At 41.9% G+C, this 21,410-nt stretch overlaps 1 protein-coding gene across 4 annotated transcripts in view; it reads right to left on the minus strand.

Moving 5' to 3' along the window:
* Gabra5 (gamma-aminobutyric acid type A receptor subunit alpha5) overlaps positions 1-21,410 on the minus strand; it is a 92,155-nt gene that overhangs the window by 58,450 nt on the left and 12,295 nt on the right. For all 4 annotated transcript variants that reach the window (XM_055607515.1, XM_055607514.1, XM_055607511.1 and 1 more), the window contains 3 exons: positions 15,122-15,243; positions 13,271-13,338; positions 12,952-13,172 (listed from right to left, as the gene is read on the minus strand). In XM_055607515.1, coding sequence (XP_055463490.1) covers positions 12,952-13,172; positions 13,271-13,338; positions 15,122-15,243 — 411 coding nt within the window. The remainder of the gene's footprint in view (positions 1-12,951; positions 13,173-13,270; positions 13,339-15,121; positions 15,244-21,410) is intronic.

Here is a 21,410-nt window from a genome sequence, read left to right on the forward strand (position 1 = left end):
TCAGCAGCCTCCCTCCATCACTATGACATGACAGCTGAGCAGGCAGCCAGCCCCCAGACATGCTCAGGGTAAGACTTTGTGATATGATTAAATGGATGAATCAAGGAGCAGGAAGAAGGGAGCAGGGGTCAAGGAAAGGGATGAGGCAGTAAGAAAAGGGTAGAGATGTGGCTAAACCAGTGTTCCAGGGAACTACAATTTTTTTTTTTCATTTTAATTGACAGAGAGGCAGATCAGCTCAAATGGTTATATGTGTCAGGAGATGAAATTCCATTCCCTAAGCACACAAGCATGCACGTACACACACACACACGCATTCACAGTCACATATCTTTACATAGTCCACAAACTATACCATACCACATATCCATATGCATTTTCTTATTCACATATTCACATCCTGACATACCCTTTTCTTATTCATGTACTTATATACAATACATGTACTTATATACAATACATGTACCTCTTTTATTATACACTACATTACATTACATACATTATACACTCAAACATATCTACCCATACTCAGACATATGCACCCACATATACCATACCACACACCAACTGCTCATACAGCACACCACTCACTCTCCTACATACCCCAAACACCCGTACATGCTCACTGTACCTGCACACTCTCGCACTCACCTAGTTTCTATTCTAGCCATCCTCAGTGATATGTTCTCAAGATCAGTTTTGCACTCTCAAAGCACAGAAGTAGAAAGGTGAACAGAGGAGCTCGCAGTGTTGTGAGCATTTTAGGTCATCCAGCTGGGCAGAACAGGATGTGTACTTTGGGCTGATGGCACACAGTGAACACAGGTATACTCCTGAGGTGAGTCTTCGCTCAACTTTCTTGGGAAAGGCCGGCACTTGCAACTTATCACATGTAGCTACCTGAAGACACCCCCCATCTTCCCAGTGCTGGGGCTCAGTCTTTGTAGGTCAATGCCCAGGAAAAGGTCTTACAGTACCCTCTCTGTGAAGTCAAACACAAATGTCTACTTGGGATGTACTTTTCCTTCTGCTAGACAGTTTCATTTAGCGATCTCAAAGACAACTTATGTAAAATTTAGAACAGAATTCATTTCTGTCACTCACTTGTGAAAACCTGGCAGCTTTCAAATGTTCCTGCTTATCCCTTCCCTCCTTCCAGGCACTACCTTGGGGAATGACAACATTTTACAGCCAGCATTATTTTTGACACCTCCAACACAGTGGCTGCTTCACATCTTCACAATCTCTTGTCAGTTCCTGAAAGAGCAGACACGGTCCGTTTCTTCCATGTCCCTGGAGTCTGCCTTTGTCTTTTGTCTGGATGCAGCATCCTCCATGCCTGGCCCTTGCATGCTGATGCTGAAGACCATTATCTCCACAAAACAGCAGGTTCTCTGCTTCAAACCCAGTGAGCATTGATGTTCTCCCTCACCAGCCTGGCCTGGACACATCTCAAAGGTTCAATGTTCTGGACACCCATAATTATCCTTCTCTTTCCTACCCAAGGTCATATCTTCTTTTGACATGGTAACAGGCGGCTTACTCCAGGAACCTCTTGCAGCCAAAGGGCATATCCTCTTCCCCTGTGTTCTTCTTATTGTGTTTGAACACTATCATTCAAAAATAACCAGGGATCATTGATGGGCCATGCTAACTTTGTGTGGGATACTGTGGAAAAACTCACCTTATGCTAGAAAGAAAGCAATCTTCAATAATAAAAGTTAGCCATTATTATTCTCATGTTGGATGTCTGTGAAGGCACTCATGATTTATTTGGCCACGCACATGTTTAAAATACTATAGAAAACCTCTTCGTGTCAACAGAGTGTAAGCATCAGACCTTTAATATTTATCAAAATACTCTAAGATTTCACTAAAACCTAAAACTCCTCTTGCTCCTCAAATTTTGGCTCTTTATATGCTCCTATGAGCATCACAAAGCCACTGAAATGATTGGCAGTGATAGGTGTGTATAGCCATGATCAGGGCTTTATTCTCAAATCTGCCTGAATTTCCAATAGATCTTTGTAGAGTGACATAAATTCCCTTGAATGTTCTTCCTAGTATGGAAGCTGCTGTTCACATCTGGCAACTGGCTGCTTGAAATGTGGTAAATATGCTGGAGAGTGAAACTGCTGATTTCATTTAACTTTAGTTTCTATTTATGATTTTATTTTACTCTTTAAAAAATGTGTTTGTGCATGGGGTCGGGGGTGGGTGATGAGTATGTTCTCTTGAGTGTAAGTATTCTCATAGTCTAAAAGAGGGCATCAGATTCTCCAGAGCTGGAGTTACTTGAGGCTAATAGCTGTCTACTGTAGATATTGTGAGCCAAACTTAGGTTCTCTGCCAGAGCAGAGCAGGTTAATGGTGTTAACCACTCAGCCATCTCCCTCGCCTCATCTTTAATTTTTTTCAGTGTAATAGAAGATTGGTATGTAGTGCATCTAGGAAATACATTAAAACAAACAAACAAAACCAAAGAACTAGAGATTCAATTCTTTTGAGAAATAGGATGCATGTCAGTCTCTGTGACCTATTTCTTTATCAGCATCAGGGACATGTCTAGTCATTTTCAGGTAAATTTCAAAATCTCACTGTTACTACTGTTTAGATCAATCATTTATCTGACATTTATAGGTCACCTCAGGCTCAAGAGGCATGGCTGGAATGCAGACAGAGCTATCCATGACATATACTTATCAATTTCCAACTACTAAAAGGCCTAGCCACATTCTTAATTAGCTAAGTCTATGTGGCTGGATTATTCATTTTTCTCTACAGGAAGGCATTTTCAGCAACCTTTGACCTTGTTGTGGTGTTGCCACTGCCTGAGAAGAAGGCACAGACAGATAGCACATCAGTGAGGACCAGGGCTCCCTGAGGCTCTCCAGAACTCCAGCATCGTTTTTCCTCTGAAAGCCCTTCAGTGATTCAGGCTGCAGTGATGCTTGTTCAGCAGCCGGCTCCTGACTCTGGCCTAGTTTCCCCTCCATGCATGTACTCATAGCACCACCTAGTGGCAATGATTTTCATACCTGTTGTCTGACATACTGATGGGTTTCTTGGGTATTCATATAGAACAGGCAGGTGGGCTGATGGGTTTTATGGATGAATGAATACAAATAGTTCACTTTGACCTATTTACCTTATCAATGGATGGAGATAATGCTGTCATAAGTATCTCCATGAATTTGTATTTCTGAAGCACTTGGTGCAAAACAAAACCATTTAAGTGTTTGTGAATTAGTAAGAGACCATCTCAAATGGCTCCTTCTATTCAGGAGCCAGGGCGTTTTCTTGTGAGGCTGGGGCTGAAAGTCTGAAGCTGAACCTCTCACCAGCCTCGGACTCAGTGCCCAACCACTGAGATTCTCTCAGAATCTTCTCTCTCACCAGAGATTCCTCAGAACCTTGTAGAGACTGCACCCCTTCGTAAAAGGTGGCTCTCTTTACAAAGGTCCTCAATAGGCAGGAAACCCCATGCTGCCAGCCAGGCAAGAGTAACACATTGAGACAGATGATCCATAGCTTTGTGGTGCAGGGGATACAGAGACAAATGTACAGGAACAGTCCATTTGTTCATCTTTTAAAAGCACTCATGCACTACACTGGATATATTGACTATGGATTCAGAACACACAGAATTCTAGTTATAATTTTAAGAGCAAGAAAAATATATGTGAGAATTATGAGCTTAGAATTCCCTTGTTTGCACATCTTTAAAAAAAAACATAATCTTAAATCTTCATAAAACTGGAATGACCATGCATGAAGAGGACCTAGACTCCTTGCTCAGATGTAGCCAATAGATAGCTCAGTCTTCATATAGGTTTTCCTAGTAAGGGGGGCTGGAGCTGTCTCTGACATGTACTCTGTTGTCTTCTCTTTGATCACTTCCCTCTGGTGGTGGTGGGGGCATTGCCAGGCCACAAAGGAAGAGGATGCAGACAGTCCTAATGAGACTTCATAGGCTGGAGTCATATGGTAGGGAAGGAGAGTGCCCCCTTTCTGAGAAACAGGGAAGAGGAACAGGCAGAAAAAGGGAGGGTGGGATCAAGAGGAGATGAGGGAGTGGCTACAATCGGGATATAAAGTGAATAAGGTATATAAAAAATAAAGTTAAATTAAAAAACATCATATGTCAAGCTGTCCTCTGAGAGGCTCTGGATTGAAGCTGAAACTCACAGCCAAACAATGGGCAGAACTTGGGAATCTTTGTGGAAAAGTGGAGGAAAAGAAAAAAAAAAGAACTAGGAGGGGATAAGAAGACCAACAGCCCCAAGAAAGCTGGGCCCAAGGGGGCCTGCAGAGAATGAAGCACCAGTCAAGATCCATACATGAACTGAACCTAGACCCTCTACACATTTATACCCAAAGGGCAGCTTGGTCTCCATATGGGACTCCTAGAAATGAGAACAGCTGTTGTCTGACATGCTCTGTATTGCAAGCTTTCCAATCACATCACCCTGGTGGGGCTGCCTTGCCAGGACACTGTGAAAGAGGAAGTGCTCTGTCCTGATGGGACTGGATGTGCTTGGGTGGGTTAGTGGGATGGGGGCTCCTCATTTCTGAGGGGCAGGGGAAGGAACATGGGAGAAGAGGGAGGGAGAGAGGAGAGGGACCAGGAGGAGAAGAGAAAGGAGGCTATGATTGGAATGTAAAGTGAATAAATTTTTAAAAAGTTAAAAGCATATGTCAAGAAAACTTTAAACAAAGTAGCAGGTATAAAACGAATATGCAAAAATTATCATCTTTTCTATATACTGATAAAGTTGTGAAGAAAGAAATCAGGTGAAAACTCCCATTCATATTATATTCAGTAAATAAGGTACCTAGGAATAAACTTAATCAATTTGTTGAAACTCTCAAAAATGAAAATTTTAAACCACTGAAGAAAATCTTAAAGACATTAAAGATGGAAACCCTCCTGTGTTTGTTGTGGAATGCCAAAATGTATAAATGAAAACTACTATGCTATCAAAAGTGATCTAGATATTCAATCAATCCCCATTAAAGTTCCAATGTCATTCTTCACAAAACTAGGAAACTACCATAAAACAAATACATGGAAACACAAAAGACCACTGATCGCCAAAGAAATACTAAGCATAAGGAATATTGCTATAGGTATCACAATACTTGATTTTAAATTATTCTCAGAGTCAATGTAACAAATGTAGCATGGTGGTGGCCCCAAATATACATATCAGCCAATGGAGTAGCATAGAGGCTCTAGGAAAAAAAAAGCCACAAACAACCACAGCCAACTAATTTTTGACAGAGGTGTCAAAAAACAGAGACAGCACAGCTTCTTTAGCACATGGTGCGAGGTTAGCCCATGTAGAATGCATCTAGACCCTCCTTAAAGAAAAATCAACTCAAAATCAATTCAAGGAATCAGTGTAAGGCCTAAACTTTGGAACTGCTAGAGCAAATTATAAGGAAAACATTTCAAGTTAAAAAATAGGCAAGATCTGACATAATCTGATTGGCCTGCTCTTTGATCACCTCCCACTGAGGGGGGAGCAGCCTTACCAGGCCACAGAAGATGACAATACAACCACTCCTGATGTGATCTGATAGACTAAGATCAGAAGGAAGAAGAGGACCTCCGCTATCAGTGGACTTGAGGAGGGGCACACTGAAGTTTTATTCATCCACCCAGAAGAATGAAATGATAGAATTTTCAGGAAAATTGGATCAAAGGCCATTAGGTTAAGCAAAGTAAGTTAAATTCAGAAAGTCAAATGTGTTCTTTCATATGTGTGGTAATATATATTGTTATTAGAAGTGGTACTATGAGATAAAAAGGATTCCAAACGGGAAGGTGGAAAGGGAACAAGAAAGGACAATTGGGTGTGGGAGAGAAACAGAATATCACAAGTTGTCTTTCATGTGCGGGATACAGATTTAAGTGTATGTACAGGCATACATGTGACATGAAGGCAGAACTGGGAATAATTGCGAAGAAGAAGCCAAGTGGGAGTGGGGGATGGGAGCTAGGAGGAGACTTGGATGACAAGTCTGGGTAATAAGTACAATGATATATGTATGAAAATGTCATAATGCAACACATTATTTGTGAGCTAATAAGAACAAAAGAATGTTCAAGACATTGTTTGCATTGAAAGTACACAACCCTCCTTATAGACTCTATTTCTTCGCCAGGTGACTTCTTGGACAAAGTGCAATGCGATAATTAGGTAAATAACTGCTCTGCCATGTTAGGTAGGGTGAAATAACCAGAAAAGTTGTCGAGTTTGGTACAGGTGGGATTTTTTTGTTTGTTTGTTTGTTTTGGTTTTTTTTGTTTTTGTTTGTTTACTGTGTGTGATCTGGGGCTGTGTGAATTTGAGTATGTGGAGCCCACACATGTAAAGAGCCGATTGTGTATGGATGACACAGAATAGGCCCCTTTCAAAGATGCTAAACATGGAATACTGGCTAATCTAAGTGTGTGCCGCTCAGCATGTTGAAAGCCCGGAAAGCATAGAGGTGAGGTATTTGGAGCAGGCTGGAAAAAGAGGCAAGATCCAGGGTCATAGCTAGGAGTTCTGGGAGTCACTGAATAAACAGTTGAGCAATGGTGAGTGCATGTCCCCAGGGAATCTGATGGGAACAGGCAGATGAGGGCAGAGATGTGCATGCCAGGCCCCAGGCTCCAGGCTCCAGAGTGGGCGCACTGAAATCAAGCAGTAATTGGGGTCTTCTGTGAAATTTACTGGGAAGAAAGGGGAGCTAGCTTTTGCTTTTGGAGTCTGTCTGATGAGTGACTGCTGTGCGTGTTTTAAAAACAGACTGCTTGCTAATGCAGCTCACGGAAGGACTGCCACTTCACTTTCACGCGTACAGCAAGAGGAGAGAGTAAAATACCTACTCTCAATGTTGGTGGCAGCGATGGTGGCAGTCTCTAGAGAACAACTGCAAAATGTTTACCTATCTTTTCTTCAGTTCCTAGAATTAATCCAAGTCCCATGTTATTATAGATAAAAACTGAAACAACATGGATCCTTTCAGACTCAAGAAGGTGAAATACCTACATAATGGAACACAATGAGTTACAGTTTCAGAATAATGTTTAAGACACATAAAATGTTCCAATGTACCTTATATTAAAGAAAAAGATTGATTTCAGAGAAATGAGCCATTTAAAATCTGTGGGAGGTGTGTGTGTGTGTAAACTCACACTGTATGTGAGACACAAAGAGACGAGACATGAATACATGCTACCTTCTGAAATATTAACGTGGACTCTGTTCTACATCATACCTTGTGTTTCTCAAACTTTTAAATCAAGATTCAGCTGATATATCTGTTGGTTCATAATTTTTTATGTTTATTTTCATTTTATGTGTATGAATGCTTTTCCTGCATGTATGTCTATGCACCACATACATGCCTGGTGCCCAAAGAGATATCCTAGAATTGGAGTTCCAGATGGTTGTGAGTGCTGGAAATTGAAGTCAGCTCCTCTGCTGAAGCAGCAAGTGCCCTTTACCACTGAGCCAACTCTACAGACCCTAGTTCAGAAGGTGATGCTTTTTTTTCTTTTGCTTTGGTTTCTTTCTTCCTCTCCCCGCCCCCTCTCACTCTCTTTCTCTCTCTCTCTCTCTCTCTCTCTCTCTCTCTCTCTCTCTCTCTCTGTGTGTGTGTGTAGGCCAGAGATAAATGTCATTCATGTCCCCCTTTATTCTTTTTAACCAGGATCTCTCAACTGAATCTAGAGTTCACTGATAGACTAGTCTGTCCTACAATTAAGCCCAGATTCCTCCTATCTTTGCTTTCCAGGGCTGGGATTAGGTGTGAGTCAGGGACCTCCACATTTGGGCTTTCTTTGTGCATTCTGAGATCTGAATTCAAGTCCTCTAGAGCAAGCACCTTACCACCAAGCCATCTCCCCAGCCCCATAACTAAACTAGGGTATATTATGTATAGATATTTGCATATGAATACACACATCTCACTTTCCAGTTAAACTTTCCTAGCTATAAATAATACTCTTTAAATATATTACCCATAAGTGAGATATTTATAACACGTGTAATTTTTTTTAAGTTACACTTTCACTGGAAGGATGATGACAATCTTTGAGTTGATCTGTGTGTATAGTGCCCTCTAGTGGGCATTGGACTGACTTGCATGTTTACTCTACCACAGGTTTTCGGCAAAATGACTCTTACTGTGTCAGAAGAGATAATAACAGAGAGTAATGGAGGTGAATATGATAAAAACATTATATGCATATAAAATTCACAATGAAAGTCAGTATTTTTCACAATTAATGTATAGTACTAGATTAAAAAAGAGTAATACAATAGTTTTCGTTTGTTTTTTAAAGTGTGCTTTCTTAAGTAAAATAGCAGAGGGCAAGCTCACTGGGCAGGAGACAAACTGGAGAGGCACATGATGCAGACAGTGCTGGAAGATGTTACTCTGCCTCGTGCTCTGATGCACGGTAAAACTGTCAACACTCCAGTGTTCCTGCCCAGGTCTTTCATTGCACAGGAATAAAGGAATCCCAGATGGAAGAGCTGCTGGGTTTCCTGACATAGGCGGGACTCTGGCTCTGCAAGCCTTCTCCTGTAACTTCTTTCTTGCCTTTAGTGCTTTCTTTCCCCCACCCCCAACAGTCTAACAACTTTGTCCAGGAGCCCATTGTGCAGAGCTATGTTCCCTAAGGTGGTGTTCAAAGCATTGTCTTAAAGGGCACACATGTTCAGAGGGAGCAGGGAAAAGGAAAAGGAGACAGCCATTGGCAGCCAAGTTACCTGCTCATAAAATACAACAAACAACAGCCTGAAACCCCATCCTGAGCTGCAGGGACTTGCCCAGAAGGCATCCATGCTCTTCTTCCATGCAGCGATGACAGAACATTCCACCCAGAAAATAAAAACAATTACACAGGCTGGCCATAGCGACAGTCTGAGAGAGCGTGAGCAGGTACCTGGGGTTATTACCCCTCCCCTCTGTGACCTTAGGAAGAAAGGCCTGGGGCATCTCTGCAGAGGCTTCCTTGAAAGTGAAGCACCCACCAGTGCTGGGCACACAACTCTCTGGAGGGCGTTGCTGAAGGTGTCCTACCAGAAACCACAGGTCACAGTCTCTAACTTCTCATGCCACATTTGCAGATTTGAAAGGAAGATGGTGTGAAAGTGAGACACTCACGAGAAGCAATATTTAAAATTTCCTATTAGTCTTCTGCTGATTTAGCAAACTGCAATCTGAACTTCTTGTAGCATGAGTATGGATAGATGTTTACATTTGCCCACGCATACACACATTTCAGTGTCCTGTTAACTTTTTCTAGCTATAAATGTAAAACATTCTTCAAATACAAATCTCTGCAACCACAGAGAGCCATGGTCCCAGGATCCTTGTGTTTATGGGAAAACATCAATAACATGCAAGAGGCTACAAATAATCCTGCCCACCAGCCTGGGGGAATGAAAGACATCAACTCAGGATACTTTCAGTTTACAGCAGGTTTACTAAAATACAACCCTTAAAAGATGTTGTAAGTCTGTGAATTTACTTTGGGTTTCTTGTTTGTTTTGTTGGTTGGTGCTGGGAATGGAGCCTGGGTTCTCATACAAATAAACTCACAATCTACCCTGAGCTACATTCCCAGGCAAAAGTGGCTTCTTTTTGAAGGCAATGGGAAATGTCAGTGGCTTTCTTTAGGCTCACTGGAGCTGTTGGTAAAGTTAATCTTTAGATGATGGAAACAATGATCCATTGGTGCAACCCTAATTAGCTTCATGTAAGTGTGTCAGGTGACAGGCAGTTAGGGAACACACATCAGCAATGGACAGAGAGATCAGTTTGCTCATTGATGTGTGTTTTTAAATGACTGCTAGCTTAAAAGACTTCTGGGGCATTGTGGGGATGGTAAGTAAAAACCCTATCCACATACAGCCAGTTCTTTGGTTTATATTGGGTTTTACTTTGCTGCAGAGGGGGGGGAGAACTACTATTTTAGAAGACAAATGGTTACTGTACTTAACTATTTCTAGGTCTTTCTAGGTTAAAAAGGGTACCATGAAGATATAGCTTTTCCTACACATTCACCTTTCATCTTTTTAATTAGATACAAAGTCTTACAGAAGAGAACACAATTTTACTTGAAAAACATACCCATTCATGTATTCCATCTATTTGGTGTCATGAGCAACATCACAACACACATTTCTGTACAGACCATGTTTCTTACGACCTCCTCAGGGAAAACCACTGTTTTTGTAGGGTGTGTTAATGCTATCTGTTCCTGTAACATATGCCTGCAAAATACCAGTTTACAAAGAGAAATGGGTCTTTTCGGCTCATAGTTTTGGAGATTGCAGTAATGGCCTGTGGCCTCCATTGTTTTGGGCTTGTGGCAGGAAAGATCTCAATGGCAGGAATGTATGGCAGAGCTACACCACCTGTCTCACTCTAGGAAGTCGATGAGAGGAAGAGGCAGTCTATCCCCTGACTTGAAGATGATACCACACCCCTTAAAGATTCCACTTCCCAAAATTACTGCTTAGAGGATAAAGTCTTTAATATTGGCCAATGGACAGACATTCAAGAGCCAAGCTACAGTGCCAGGTCTGATGAGTAACTTCAGTTGAACAGAAAAGCTGCTCCACAGAATGCCCATGATTGGTGGGCACCAGATCCTCATTTGCCAGCATGTGCTTTGGGCTTTGATGGTAATTTGCGCGGACATTTCACTGTCTTTGCTAAATCAGTGAAATGCTGGTGGGTTTTTGTCAACACAAGCTTAGACATATCTGGGAAGAAGAAAATTTAGCTGATAAAGTACCTCCATATGATTGGTTTGTAGGCAAGTCTGTGGGCACCTGTCAGGGTTACTACCCTAGAAAGGTTGTCAGGGGTTGTATAAAAAAGCAGACTGAGAAGGCCATGAAGAATAAGCCAGCCAGTGAGCAGCATTCCTTCATGGCCGCTGATTCAGTTCTTGCCTCCTGGTTCTTGTCTAGGTTCCTGCCCCGACTTCCCTCCACAATGGGCTGTTACATGGATATATAAGCTGAAATGAACTGTTTCCTCCCCATGTTGCTCTTGGTCAAAGTGTTTATCACAACAGCAGAAACCTAGCAGAGATAGCTTTAGCACACTAAGATGCACAGCAGTTCCAAAAACTATTCCACTTCTTAAACATTGTAGACTGAGAGAAAGAAAACTCATTATCAACTTTGCAGCTCATTAACAGACTCACTCTGCATAAAGAACCACTCATTACTGCCACAAGTCGCCCTGGCTCTCATCATTCTTACCTTCCTTGTGGGCATGCTACTCGACAGACATACTAATAGGACTCTCCTAGATCCAGTAAGAATGTGGCTGCGCTCCAGTGTTCAATTCTTATAGATCAAGCACGAATATTCCTGAAATTGTGGCTGGCCCTTTGCTGGCTCTGTGACCCAGAGGTGATAACCAACCTTCTGCAGTCCTCACTCACTTTAAGCACTAAATACGAGGGTGTTGCCTGTGCCTGGTTAGCATAGCTTCAAGAACAGGAGGATTTGATGTCTGTGCCTTGAAAACAATACTCAATGAGGGGGCCCCTATCCTGACTGTCCCCCTAACTTCACTCTTCACACAGGCAATGTGCACCACATTATGGCATCACACTTCTAAAGCTGTGCATTTTGTAACGTGTGACTTTTATTTTAGATCTAACCATTCTCTTGGCGATGAGACTCAAGGACAATAATCTAGTGGGATGGTGGATATCTTTATTCTATGGAAAATATGTCACTCCCGCAGCAGTCTCATTCAATCCTTTTACCCCGAGGCTAGCTGCTCCCTAGCATGCTCCACGAGCTTCTCCCACTCTATCCTGTGCCTGTCTCTGCCGGATTGAGTTCCCTTGCAGACTCTTTCTTGTCCATGGGGCACTGACCTAGGACTCATTCTCAGTCTTGCCACCACTTCCCAACTTTTCCACAGACTTCTTTATATGGAGAATGTGCTGTTTAAAGACACTCTCACATGCCACGCCCATCTACAGGCACAAGTTCAAAGGCAGTGTGAGGAAAAGTGAAGGGTTGGGCAGAAAATGAAATACCAAGATGTGTGTCACAGGCTTGCTCCCTACCACTTCTTAGGACAAGTCAAGTCTTGCTGTCAGATAGGTGCAGAACACTATGTCCATGTGTCCTTGAGGACCTATAGTTCTAAACACAGCCTTCATGACAATAGCTATATTATTCTCCAGTCAAGTATTATATATTAAAGTTCTTCTTGAACAAATATTTAATAAAATAAATTCCATAGATATCCAGATGAGTGTGTGTTGGAGTAGTGGGAAATGCAGCCTTATGTTTTCTTGTTTGTTTTTGTTTTCTGTAACTTTGAAAACATTGCCTGAAGCCTACTTAGACTTGTTATAGAAACTGGAAATCTATGAAGAACTCTTGTTCACTGGCCAATTCATTGACTAAGTGAAGTCTGTGAATAATTCAGAACAAGAATGAGAAATATAATTTTAAGTTACAAATATTAAAACTTATTCTTAGTATATGAATCTTATCAAAACATAATAAATGAATGGGGTTTCAAACCTTGAAAAAGCTGTACAACTGCAACAAAAATGGGTTCATTTTAGGTTCCTAATAAGATCTGCATAAAGCACAATTTTCCTCTTTCATTGTCTGAGCCACTACTTCAAAGGGTGCTCTTGAGCATGTACCAAACACCAAGCATGAGTACGGATGCTGATGGCCGTGGACCTGTGCGGTCCAGGGAAAGATCTGATGGAGACTTAGCATCTGTACTTCTCGAAGGACAAGCACTCACCATGTCTGTGCATCATGCCTCTGACCCCCCACAATGCAACCTTCAAATTATCTACATACCCATTAGGACACTGAAACCTGTCCAACTATGTCCAGGCCATCATCAGCTGACTTGGCCTGTCACCCAGGGTACTCAACTGCTCACCGCATGGTGTAGAGAAGTGTGCCATCATCCTCCAGCCTCAGCAGCTTGTTGGGTGTTGTCATGTTGTGTGCAATGGACTTCTTCCCATTGTGGAAGAACGTGTCTGGGGTCCAGATTTTGCTGGCAAGAAGGTTGTTGAGAGGGAGGCGTTGCATAGGCCCCTTAAACCGCAGCCTTTCATCTTTCCAGCTTTGTCGGAAAAACACATCTATGGTATATTCCTAAAGCAGACAAAGACATCAGGGTGACATCTCAGTGGGAGAGCACCTTATCACAGTTGACTCAGTGTGGGAATTGTTGATTAGGCTTCGGTACCTACCATTTCCGTGTCAGACACTGGGCCAAAGCTGGTAACATAGATGTCAGTTCGCACCTGCGTGATTCTCTCTGAAACACAGACACAGGTTGCTTTGCACTGCCTCACCATGAGTCTCCTCTATACTGGGTTGGTGTTCTAAGTGTGGTGCCCAATTTCCTTCTTTGGAACCACGGCACAAGTGTGTGTTTTTTACCTGAAAGACTTGAAAAAATACTCAGTGGATCTGGGTTGCTTCACACTATAAATCATTAGAGTATCCATCATTAGGAAAATGGCCTATGTCTCATGTTTCCTCTGCCCTTGGGGAGCCGTCCTCAATACGGTGGACTGAGATGGGAGGTATTGAGTGGTGACATTTCTAAACCTGGAGTCATAAGGTCAGCCTGTTGTGGATACTGACGAGCAAATCTTCATTTAAAACTGGAAGCACAGGGTGGATTCAGGAAAGGAGTAGTGAGAAAGGACTGTGGTGCATGCCAATACAAGTAGGCCTTGAAAAAGAGAACCGTTCCTACTTCTATGACATTGCGAAGTGTTAGAAGCTCCCATCACTAGGCCCTACTATCATTCTAAAGTAACGGGATGTACAGAATTGATCAAAATGATCAACCATACTGAGACAAGGGCTTGTGTTTTCCCTGGTCATGAGACTGCATTCAGAATGTACCACCACCTACACTAAACCACTCCAAGAGGCCAGATGGCATAGTGGGCTCAGAGAGTTTCATGAAGCTCCTCTTAGAGTGATAATCCACTTATGTATCATTCTTTGTGGTGTAATTTTATTGCCTGCCTTCTGGATAAGATGCAAGCCCTACTGGAACCTCTGAACCAGAGTGGCACATTAGGTTTCCTTTGAATGAGTAGGAGTAGTAAGGGCTGCCTGAATAAAATTCTGTAAGAGTTGATGGCAGAGCCAGGCACAGTGGTACATGCCTGTCATACCAGCACTCAGGCAAAGGCAGACAGATCTCTGTGGGTTTGAAGCTAGCATGGTCTACAAAGCAAGTCCAGGATAGCCAAGGCTACACAGAGAAACCCTACCTTGAATAAAAGAAGTTAATGGCAGCACAGCTTCCTTCCTATGCTTTGGCCCTCTGGCTGTGCAATAGAGATGGACTGCTGGGCACTGAGACTGACAATGCCTTTCAGTGAGGCAGAGAGATGTGGCCAAACCTGTGTGCACTTTTCTTGTACAAAAGACTAGGAATACTAATCTGTGCTTTCTGTGAATCTTCCTTAATAATATAAACATTGGAGAACTCGATTTACTTCAAGAATTCATCTTGCAAAGGGTCTAAACCTTACGAGATAGATATATATATATATATGAACAAAGGTACTGGATACAGAGTTTGGGAATTTTTAGTCACTCTTTCATACCTCCACTGTGTTCAAGGGACTTCCCCTTTAGGTATACAGGGACATAGCAAACACCTTAGCTATGGTCTCAGTGAGAAATCAGACTTCCAGCATGTAAAGAAAAACTATAGTTAACAGTGGTCTTCTGATAAGCATTTATAGATAAGAGAGTGAAGGCTTTTTCTGTTATTTTCTAAGAGAGTGTACTCAGCTGTAACAGCATCTAAGAACTAGGCTTCTCCCTAAGGAACCAGAGTGGACTGTCCGATTATCTGGAAAGCAATGAGTCTTCAAGAACTTGATAAGGAGACCACTCTCCTCCAGCTCTATGAATCTATAAAATGATAACACAGACACAAGGTAGATGGGTTCCTAACTCAGAATCCTGACAAAGTTTTCTCAGGGGTTATCTGAATTTCAGCGAGCATATCTAATGGCCTAAGGTGATTTTTCTCTGGGTCTTCACCAGCCTTAGTTGGAAATACTCACCTCCCAGCCCAGGCCGCAGTCTGTTGTCATAACCATCCAAGAGCCCATCCAAGATTCTGGTGAATATTGTGATGTTGTCATTGGTCTCGTCTTGTACAGAACCGGTTGGCATTTGTGAAAAGCTTTTAAAGAGAAAAATGAAAACAAGAAAAAAATTCCAATTGATTTTTATATATTATTTTCAAGATAGAAACACAATACTCATATGGTATCTGACACTGGAGGATTGGCATTTGAGAAACAGACCTCCCACACTGCCTTGATTGGCCACTGGAGTCCCTTCAGAAGCCTGGATTTTGAATATTCTTAGTTATACTCAAGGCCAAATGTCTGCCAACGTAATGCTCCAGGTTCCCTACTCTTTTAGAGGAGCTGAAGGTCCATGTTTCTTTTCCAAAGGCCAGGTTGCTTTTACAGGATGGTGTATCATGGCTGTGGTATGTTGGGTCACAGAAAGTGGATATCGATGCTTTAGCCACATTTGAAAAACAAATGAGCCTCTTGGCTAGCAGGGCCAAGAAATCACAGGAATTTCAGAATTTTTATTTAAATAAAAACAACCAACCCCCCCCCCCAAACAACAACAATGAAAATCCCGAGTCTGTAGAATGAGAAGAGGGAGATGGAAAATTTTAACCCAAGGAAGGTGTGGTGGCACACACTTTCAATCCTTGCACTCAGGAAGAGTGTCAAGCAGATCTCTACAAGTTCTAGACCACCCTGGTCTATAGTGAGTTCTAAGCCAGCAAGAGCTGCATAGTGAGAGCCTATAATTGTACCCACGTTGGAAGAAAAGAAGGTGAGCACAAAACCCACTGCACCCTTACTAGCAGACTGGCCTCCAGAAAAAGATCAAGAATATTCTGAGAATATTCAATGGTGTGAAGTTTTCCAGACTTCACAAGAAGGTGGAACTGGAAGCCAGAATCAAGCCACTTGTCTGCAATCAATGAAACCAACAGCTTGATGAGGCAGACACACAGCATTTCTGACCTCAGCATCTACCTGGAGAAAAGCTGAACAAACTAAGGAGAAAACCCAGGGGACAGGAAGTCTGCATACCCACGAGACTGTAGCATGTCTGAAGACCACAGATCCTCCTCCATTTATTTCAGAGGCTTTCAGAGCTACAATCACCACTTGACATAAAGGTTGGTTTTGGCTCCACAGACTCAAGGCAGATTACTGAATGAAATTCAGTACTCTTGGCACTTGGGAAAAGAGCACATAATTCCTGGCACTTCTCTGAAGTCTGGCTGTGGGATCCAGGTCTGCATAAGCACTTTCTTTCACGCAGTTTTTAAAATCAGAGTTTCCATCTCTCTGTGAGAAAATGAGGTCAGAAGGCACATGCCCTTTCCCCACTCAGCTCTTGAAAACCCTGCATTTTCATCGATTGCATCTAAGCAGATCAATCCTTTACTGGCCCCAAAGTGAGTCCCTTTTGAATAAGTATAAAATTCCCTTGATCTAATTTTCATGTCACCATTAAAATGCATATAGCTGGAGCCCTCCCAAGCTAAAATTCAGTACTGTTAGTACAGAGTCCACAAATATGAGCGTTTTTTTTTCTGTTATTTTTAAAGTACTACGTGCCTCTTATTTCCTGTCTTTTCTTTTTGTGTTTTTGGAGACAGGATCTCTCTATGTAGCACTGGCTGTCCTGCAACTCACTCTGGAGGCCAGGTTGGCCTCAGACTCACAGAGATCCACCTGCCGCTACCTCCCAAGTGCTGGGATTAAAGGAATTCACTCCCACTGCCCGGCCACACTATGTGTCTCTTACTTCTCTCTTTCTTTATTTTTTTTATAAATTATAGTTTATTTACTTTATATCCCAGCTGTAGCTCCCTCCCTCCTGGTTTCACCCTCCCTTTCTTATCTCTACCCATGCCTCTCCCCAAATCCACTAATAGGGGAGATCCTCCTCCACTTCCCTCTGACCCTAGCCTATCAAGTCTTATCTTACACTGTCTTACTCTGTGGCCTGGTAAGGCTGTTCCCCTATCAGGGGGGAGGTGATCAAAAAGCCAACCACTGAGTTCATGTTAGAGACTGTCCCTGTTCTCATTACTAGGGAATCCACTTGGAGACTGAGCTGTTACATGCTACATCTGAGCAGGGGTTCTAGGTTATGTCCTTGATAGTCCTTGGTTGGAGTATCAGTATCAGAAAAGACCCCTGGGACCACATTTTTGGTTCTGTTTCTTTCTTTGTGGAGCTCCTATCCTCTCCAGGACGTTCTATCTCCTTCTTCTTTCGTAAGATTCCCTGTGCTCTTCCCAAAGTTTGGCTATGAGTCTCAGCATCTGCTTTGATACCTTGCTGGGCAGTCTTTCAGAGGCCGTCTGTGGTAAGCTCCTATCCTGTTTCCTGTTTTCTCCATCCCATTTGCCTTTTTGAGTGAGGATTGATCATCTTACCCAGAGTCCTCCTTTTTGATTAGCTTCTTTAGGTGTATAGATTTTAGTACGCTTATCCTATATTATACATCTCATATCCACTTATAAGTGAGTATATACCATGTGTGTCTTTCTGCTTCTGGGATTCCTCATTCAGGATGATCTTTTCTAGTTCCCACCATTTGTCTGCAAATTTCACTATTTTCTTGTTTTTAATTGCTGAGTAGTATGCTATTGTGTAAATGTACCACAATTTCTGTATCCATTCCTTAGTTGAGGGACATCTGGGTTGTTTCCAGATTCTGGCTATTACAAATAAAGCTGCTATGAACATGGTTGAGCAAATGTTCTTGTTGTGTACGTGAGCACAATTTGATATATGCCTAGGAGTGGTATAGCTGGATCTTGAGGAAGCACTATTCCTAATTGTTTGAGAAAGTGCCAGATTGATTTTCAAAGTGCACAGTGTCTCTTATTTCTAACACCCAAATAACGTCAAACTTCAAAAGAAACAATGGAGCCCTACCTCCCTATAGCTAGCAGCTGAGTGAAAAGCTTTGAAACATTTGGACTGCATAAGAAGAATGCTGTACTCTGGGCTTCCTTGATTGTCTCATAACTGGTCACAAAAAGTCTGATCTCATATTCTCCTCCTCATTACATTCAAAGATTATCCAGTTTTAGACATTGTCCAGATGTCAAACATTGGAAGGATCTCAATTTCTCTTTAATTTAAAAATTGATGTGTGAGAATATGCAATAGTAGGAGAAAGCAACAGAAACATTATCTATCCTCACACAAGAGTCCATTTCCTGTTGTTTAAAGTACCCGAGGTCAATGCCATCCAAAGTCTTAAACATAAAAATGTCATAAATAGGTAGTCCAGAATTTATAAACTGTATCCTATTCTGGGAATTGTATTTCTGAGTGTCTCCACTATCTATGCTACCTGTGAATGATAGCTGTCTCAATGATAGATGTGGACTATCACATCAATGTCATGTACAATGTCAAGTAATATTTATTTTTCTCGTCCTGAAGGACGAGGGTAATGACCTTGGCAACCTAATTACAATACATCATTTTTCTATTTTTTATTATTGGTCTTAATATCTTAATATGCCCAATATGTAGACTAAATTTCACTACAAATGTGCATTATTTGTACATGGAGAAAATTCAGCAGATGTGGAATTTAGCACTACCCACCAGAGGTTTGGACTATATCTCCACAATGGGCAATTATTTCATGTTTCAAGACCTTTTCTAAGCTGGTCCATTATCAGTTGTGAAGCATTCTTCAGCCACATTGGATAGGAAAACGTCCCTGGCCATCAGAAGACAATGATTTGGTGGTGTCACTGGCTATTTGCGTGACAGTGGACCACAGTGCTGCCTAGTGCTCTCTTCCCCCCCCCACAGACACATGTCCACCCGTTGATTTATTGAGCAACTGCTGTGTTCCTTGTATTTGACTCTCATTTTACATGTTCCCAAATTGTCAACAATCCCAGAAATAGAGACAATGCTTATGAATTTGAATTTTTTATTTTATGGGTATGGGTGTCTTGCATGAATGTGTGTCTGTGTAACAAGTACATGACGACGTGTGCTCACAGTGGCCAAATGAAGGTATTAGATTATTTGAAACTGGAGTTATGGATGCTTGTAAATAACCATGTGGATGGTAGGAATCAAATCTAGGTCCTTTGGAAGAGCATTCAATGCTCTTAACTTGAGACAACTCTCTAGACAGACACGATTTTAAAGATATCTTTTAAAATGTCTACTCACACTACTTGTCCATAATGACACTTCTCTTAAAAAATTTCACTGTCTTCCCTATCTTGCCATAATTGCCTCCTGTATTGTTCTTTGGTTCTTCATGTAGCAGCATTCACCGCTGGGGAATGGGGAATATTTTCTTTGCTCTATTAAATAATCATGTGCCAGGAGTAGAAAAAAAAAAGCCTCTGGAAACGCCCTTTATGGCAGAAGCAGGGTTTGCTTTTTGCTGCTGCTGTTTTGTGGATTTTGTTTGTTTGTTTTCCACAATCAACCTGAAAAACCTACAATATGTGGCTGTGCAACGTCCTATTCTCACAGTGCGGAGGAGAATCTAGTACTGTTTGCTGCCCTGGCACAGTGCCTCCTTCACCCACAGATATCTGGGGACTGGGTTATGTCTCCATCAAGCTGCAAGATCTTTAAGAGCTACTTCTTAGGCCAAAAAGAAACTCCCACTTAGTTCAACAAAGACACATTGAAAGGAAGACAGTGGGGACATATTGGGATCTGTGTTCAGTGGGAAGCAATGTGACAGAAGAGCCTCAAGTGGAGGAACCATGCTGTCTTCACCATGTAGGCCTGGCCACCATCTATCTTAACACTGCTGAGTGCATTCAAGGGGTCTACTCACTCTTAGCATAATTGTGTGTGGACTCCTGCTTCAGGCGCAAGGTAAAGATCTTTAGAGGAGTGGATCTTCTGTAAAGTAAACTGAATTTTATTACTGACAAGTGTTTTCAGCATAAGAGAAATACTTTTAAAAGTTGGTATCTTACTTCAATTATAATCAAAGCTAAAATAGCTAAATTCTCTTAAAATATGGAAGTTTCTTTATAGTTTAACAATATTACTTATGAAAACATGCTACGCTTACCCAGTGCTTCAGTTCTATCACTTTCACACTTATTGACCTTCCATAAAAGGAATTAATTTTTTTTATTATTGTAAAACTGCATTTTAAATTTTTAATTAATTTATTTACTTTACATCCCAGCTGCAGTTTCCCCTCCCTCCTCTCTTCCCAGTTCTCCCCTCCTCCACCTCTCCTTCCCACATCCACACCTCCTTTCTTTCTCTTCAGAAAAGGAAGGGACACCATGGATAGTAACCAGCCTTGGCGTATCAAGTTGCAATAAGACTAAGAGTATCTTCTCCTATTGATGCTAGATGAGACAGCCCAGTGAGGGCAAAGGGACCCAAAAGCAGGCAATAGAATCAGAGACAGTCCCTGTTCCTATTGTTAGGAGTCTCACATGAGGACCAAGCTACACAAAATTTGCATATGTGCAGATAGCCTAGGTCAGTCCCATGCATGCTCTCTGATTGGCAGTTCAGCATTTGTGAGCCCCTATGAGCCCAGGTTAGTTAATTCTACAGGTTTTCTTGAGGTGTCTTTGACATCTCTGGTTCCTACAATCCTTTCTTCCTCTCCTCTGCAGGATTCTCCAAACCTTGTGATTGTGAGGATGTGGCAGAAAAGAACTCCATTGTTGGTGGGAGTCCAAACTTATACAGCCACTTTAGATATCAATTTGGTGATTTCTCAGCAAATTGGGAATAGATATACCTCAAGACTCAGCCCTACCACTCCTGGACATATAACTAAAGGATGATCCACCATACTACAAGGACACTTGCTCAACTATGTTCATAGCAGCTTTATTAGTAATAGCCAGAAACTGGAAACAACATAGATTTTCCTCAACCAAAGAATGAATACACAATAGAGTATTACTAGGTTATTAAAAACAATGACATCATGAAATTTGCAGGGAAATGGATCGAACTAGGAAAGATCAGACTGAATAAGGAAACCCAGATCCAGAAAGAAGGACCTGGTAGGTGTTCACTTATAAGTGAATATTAGCCATAAAGTAGAGGATGCTACAATCTACAAATCCAAAGAAGCTAAGTAACAAGGAGGGCTCGGGGGGTGGGGTGGAGTGTCTCTCACAGAGAAGGAAAAATAGAATAGGCATTGTGGATTGACAGGTAAGGAGAGGGAAAGAAGGAGGAGGTGGGGATAGGAAGGATTGTGTTGAGGGAGGTTGGAAGGACAGAATACTAAGAGAGACTGAAATGGTTGGGTGTGTCTCTA

This window comes from Psammomys obesus, unplaced genomic scaffold, assembly GCF_907164565.1.
Source record: "Psammomys obesus unplaced genomic scaffold, mPsaObe1.curated_primary_1811, whole genome shotgun sequence".
NCBI lineage: Eukaryota > Metazoa > Chordata > Mammalia > Rodentia > Muridae > Psammomys > Psammomys obesus.